Here is a 5,463-nt window from a genome sequence, read left to right on the forward strand (position 1 = left end):
CAACCCAAACCATCCCGTGGGTCTACCAAGAGCAAGAGCCAACCCCTGGCCCTCTGGCGCAGAAGGTCCTGTGCCCATCTCTCCCCCGATGACACGCTGCTGGGTGCAGCCACTGCTGCCTGTGGACAAACCTGGCTTTGGAGGAAGTCCTTGACTTTGCTGTACTCAGCCTCGAGGTTGTTCTTAAGGATGATCTGGCACCAGCGGAGTCTCAGCTCAGCGTTCTGGGCCTTGGAGATTTTGGGGTACGTCTTGCTCAGCCTCTCCACACTGCCTGCAAGGGGCAAATTGTCACCACCCCAGTTTCAGGGTCTGCCTCCAGCTCCCAGCCCTTGCTCCAAGGGGACCCTGTGAGCCTATCCCAGCTGTGCTGCAAATTCTCCAGGATTCTCCCAGCCACAAGTCAGCCCTGGACCCCCTGAGTCTCCCAGCACCCCCAGCTCTGGGAGCATCCCAGGCACTGGCTGGCTGCAGGCAGGAGGGTGCCCATGCTGGGTTCCTGGGGCCAGGGCCCTGCAGAGCCACGTGCCCGGTGCCTTGGGATCCCAGCACGAGGGGTGGGGAGGTCCCTCAGCAAAGAGCGCACAGCAAAGAGGGGACAGCAAGGCTCCTCCCTGCCACTGCATGTGTCCCCATATGTCTAGCCACCCTCCTGGCTCCCCACCCTCCACCACTGCCCAGACACCAGGAACCACAATGCTGGACCGCAGCAGGGATGGGTCGATGGCCACGCATCCTCACATTCCGGCCAACTGGCTGGACCGGGGTGCATCACCCCAGGTCTGGGCACTGGAGGGGACCCAGCCCTCACCTTCTGGCAGGGGAGATTTCTGCAGGATCTGATCCAGGAAGTAGACCAACTGGTATGTCCTCCAGGCCGTGATGTCCACGGCTTCGATTGCCTCCATGTTCAAGCTTTCAGCTGCCCAGAGCTCTGCCAGCTCTTCTGCCGGTTTCATCAGCTGCTCCCCTGGGGAGAGGTCGGGCAGGTAGGGGGGCCAGCCCGGCGTGTTCAGCCAGCGGTCGAACTCAAAGCCTGCAGCAGGGAAGGCAGGGAGAGCTGGGACTGGTTTTCTGAACCCCACACTCATGGCTGCTGCCCACACATCCCACCGCCTTCTCCGAGGGCATCCCCAGCACCAGAAACTTGCCCGCAACAGCTGACGAGCAGAGAATAATGGGGTGAGGCTGTCAGGCCATACTGGGCTCGGTTTCTGCTTGTACAGTAACAGCCCCGCTGCCACCAGCGAGATGGGCCGGCTCCAGCGTGGAAAGCTCCTGCCAGGCCTGGATCTCCGCAACGAGACTGAGCTGAGCCTGGGGCACCTCTGAGCCTGATCCCAGCAGCTCTGCCAGCGAACACTTGTATTCGGGTGCTACAGATCCACCAGGCTCAGCTGGGGGGGGAAACCCCATGGAACGGTACTTGAGCACAGAGCAGGGGCTGGATTCATATGGAACATGATCCGGCTGAGCAGGCATATGCACAAGCCCAGGTTAGTGCCTGATTCAGAGCCGGCCAGCGCTGCACGGCCGCTGTTGGAGCTGGAGCCGGCAGCAGCATCTCCAACAAAACCTACAAACCATCATGCAGGAAGGTGCAGTGCTGACCTGGGATGGAGTCCACGCCTTTCTCCTTCAGCTCTGGGAAATATTCCAGGAAGAAACCTAGGGCATCGTCTGCCGTGATGCTCTGGAACTTGAACCGGTTCACGTAGGCCTGCAGGGACAGCCGGGGAGTGATGCTGCACACACCGTCACCCCTGGCAGTGCTGCCAGTCCTCCCCATGCTGCAGCTCACGAGGAGGGCTCGGTGCTGCCCAGCCCCCGTTCCACCCGCCCCATGGACTGCCCGGTCCCCTGCAGCCCCTGGGACACCTGTGACCACCACCGCCTGCAGCCAGCTGGGCCCAGCTCTGCCCTCATCTCATTCCACTGCAAACATCTCCATTTCCCACCTCCTCTTCCTCTCCCCGGCCACCCTGTGCAGCCCGTCCTTCCCAGGGATCCTGCTGCACTCTGCACTCCTGCCCCGGTGTGTCATACGACTTGGCACCTCCACCTGGTACCTCCCGTACCAACCTGGAGGAAGGCATCGAACTTGCTCTGGTCCCCCACGAGATGGGCCAAGTAGCTCACGAAGCAGTAGCCCTTCTCGTAAGGTGTTTCGTTGTATGTGTCATCCGGATTGACACCTAGAAAACAAGGAAAACCCTCAAGCATCATCCGCCCATTCGCAAAATAGAACAGCCCTCGCATGGCAGATCTCCACCTTCTGTGCCGGGTTCAAGCCCATCACATCCCTCCTGGAGCCATCACCTCACTCGGGTCCCACCACCAGCACCGTTCTTATCGCAAGTCATGAAACCCCCCAGCAACAGGGCTTCCCCCCACAACCCCCATCTCGCTTGCACTCCCCACAGCCGGCTGCGGGAGGACGGAGATACCCCCAGACCTGGCTCGATGACCACCCGCAGCTTGTTGAGCGAATGCTCCTCCCCGGTGTTGTCCATGTGCTGGCGCAGGAGGGCCCTTCCCGTCGCAGCCTCCAGGCAGGTGTACGCGGAACCTGGGCAGGGACAAGGCGGTGTTCAGGGACCCCAACCAGACCCTGTGCACTTCGAGCACAAGGGGTGCTGCTGCAGGAAGGAAACAGCATTCCCTTATGAGCTGGAAGAGGAGGAACTTGATAAATAAGGTGTTGGGATAGTAGTTGTGGAGATGCACAGCAACCCAGCACTTGGTTAGCAAAAGGATTTTAGAGCCATTAAAATTTAGCTGGATTCAGCAAATGGTACCAGGAGCTGTGATGTGCATTCCTGGATGTGACTGTGTGCCCTGGAGGAGCTCCAGACCTGCTGGGGTACTGGCTCCCCCAGGGAGCTGCAGGAGCAAGAGGAAGGCGATGCTGGACAAGATCGCAGCACCCTCGGCATGGGGCTTACAGGGGCTGTGTCCATCTCCCGGAGCAAAGGTGGTTTTGCTGCCAACATGAAACCCCAGAGCGCTGCCAGCTGCTGCTCTTCCCCTCCTCCAAGATGCAGCGCAGGCTCCAGCCCCACAGGCAGCGGGGGGAGGGATGAGCTGAGCCGCACGGCGCACAGACCCTGGCCCCACGGGGGTCCTTCCTGCGACGGCAGGGCTGCACGCGGGAACTCAGCGCCCTGCGGCCGGGCACAGCCACGCACCGTAGACCTCGGTGGAAATGCGCCTCTGGGCGTACATGGTGAAGCCCTCGTTCAGCCAGAACTCGCCCCACGTGGCATTAGTGACCAGGTTGCCAAACCAGCTGTGGGAGATCTCGTGGATGATGACGTCGGCCAGGGAGCGGTCCCCAGCCAGCAGGCAGGGCGTCACAAAGGTCAGGCAGGGGTTCTCCATCCCGCCGAACGGGAAGGAGGGCGGCATGAACAGGATGTCATACCTGCCAGGGAAGAGCAGACGGCTGGGGTCAGACTCCCCTCCTCCTGTTGATGCTGCTCGGGATGGAGGGGTGCTCCCTCTCCAGCCCCAGGGATCAAAACCCACTGGGAACAGGAGGCTGTACCTGCCCCAAACGTAAGGTCCAAAGAGCTTCTCTCCGACAGCCAGGAACTCCTCGATCACCCCATCATATTCCTTCTTCGCAGCCTCGATCAGGCAGGGCTTGGCCCAGACGCGGCTCCTGGCCAAGTGTGTAGAAGAGGAACTTTTAACCCTTAGTGGACTTTTACCCTATTGCTTCATCAGCCAAAAACCACACACGTTCATTCCACAGCACAACAAAGCCTGCTGATAAAGGAACCCAATGAGACTGATGGTGGAGGCTGCTGCCATTTCTTCCCTTGATTTAATGTCAAAGGGCTTTTATAAGGCTACTGTGACAGCCAGGAACAGACCACCAGCCTTGGGAAGAGGGGTGGGACCCTCTGTGAACAGGAACCCGCTGCTGTCAGTCATGTGCATGGGGCAGAGCCAAGAAGAGCCAGCACTGAGGCTGCTCCTCACCCGGCACAGCCCGTGGCCTGATGACACGGCACCACGTGCATGGCACACGGGGGACAGTCAGCGTCTCTGTGCCTGCCTGCTCTCCAGAGCCCAGCAGCGCAGCTGCCATGGGACAGCACGGCACGGGAGCCTCACCGTGCAGCTCCCACAGCCAGGGCTTAACATTTGGGTGTCCCCCAGAGCCACTTGCCTTGGGCCAACGTCAGCAGACACAATGTCCCCAACAGCCAGAGCGATCAGGTAGGAGGGGATCGGGTGGGACATCTTGAAGACGAAGGTGTTATCCTTCTGCTTCTCCCAACTTGTGGCACTCATCACAGCCGTGAAACCCTCGGGGACCTGGACACGTAGATAAAAACATCTGTTAGATCTGTAACGTACGGAGGAGGACGTACCCCAGCCCAAGATGCCACGATGTCTGGCAGCGAACACGTCTCAGCATGCTGAAGGTGGCTGGGTCCATGGGCACTGCAGGTTTTGGGGCGCAGAGCAGAGCGGTAATGCCAGCTGCATCCCTGCAACAGCATCACTTGGCATATGGGCTCAAACACCATCTGGGTGCAACACCAGGACACCCAGAGCTGCCCTGTGAGGTGCCAGCAAGATAAAGAAATGCTGGAGCTGCAGGTGCTGAAAGGGCAAAGGATGCAGATCCTCCAGATGCTGGCTCTCCTCCCATTTCTTACACAACTTGTTTTTCCCATTCTCAAGCTGAGGCAGAGCCCATGGCAGATCCACTGGCCAGTCTCTGCTCTTCCAGACATGGGGTGAACACCCGCAGTGCCGTGTGGGAATACGGCTTTCTTGGTACAGAGCATCACGCCAGGGCTCTGCAACAGCCAAGCCCCGTGCTGGCCCTTCGGCGGGGGACACTCAGCCAAAGCTTTAATGGTGGAAATTAGAGCAAGAGGCAAAATAAATGCACTCCAGCATCAGCAGCTGATGCCACCACGTGCCATCAGCCTTGGGTTGGTGTCACACTGATAAGCAGCGTCCTGCCTGCAGCAGGCCGGCACGCTGGAACAGCCCAGTGCTGGAGCCACTGCGTGACTGGCTGCACGTGACGAGGGAATTTGGATTATTTAATCCTGTTTTGGTACTAAACATGGGATGCTCCTTCCATCCGGCATGGCCACCAGGATGCGGTGTCACCCGGCATCAGACCTCTCCTCCAGCTGCGTCCCCCCTCGTCCCAGTCACCCTCCCGCTGGTGGAGCGTTTTGCACACTCGCACACTCGTGGAGCGTTTTGCTTGCGCTGGGCCGGGCTCGCAGCCGCGCGCACGCCGGGCACCACTGACCTGCACCGTGGCCGAGTACGTGCATTTGACCGACGGGGTGTCGAAGCCGGGGAAGAAGGACCTGTTGAGGACGGCCTGGCCTTGCGTGTACATGTAGGGCTTCTGCTTCCCCGCCGTCTGCTCGGGAGCCAGCCAGCACACCTAGGGGAGAGACCCCCGCGTGAGGGGCACCCCCG

At 60.2% G+C, this 5,463-nt stretch overlaps 1 protein-coding gene across 1 annotated transcript; it reads right to left on the reverse strand.

The window, feature by feature from the left end:
• Nucleotides 1-131: 131 nt before the first annotated feature.
• RNPEP (arginyl aminopeptidase (aminopeptidase B)) lies at nt 132-5,422 on the reverse strand (the record flags this gene model as incomplete). The annotated part of the gene is made up of 9 exons (XM_010153816.1): nt 132-274; nt 812-1,036; nt 1,612-1,720; nt 2,083-2,195; nt 2,456-2,569; nt 3,189-3,424; nt 3,548-3,664; nt 4,178-4,326; nt 5,288-5,422. Coding segments are annotated over 9 exons (1,341 nt in total), but the record flags the coding sequence as incomplete, so codon positions are not given.
• Between the last annotated feature and the right edge of the window lie 41 nt (nt 5,423-5,463).

This window comes from Eurypyga helias, unplaced genomic scaffold (assembly GCF_000690775.1).
Source record: "Eurypyga helias isolate BGI_N326 unplaced genomic scaffold, ASM69077v1 Scaffold52326, whole genome shotgun sequence".
NCBI lineage: Eukaryota > Metazoa > Chordata > Aves > Eurypygiformes > Eurypygidae > Eurypyga > Eurypyga helias.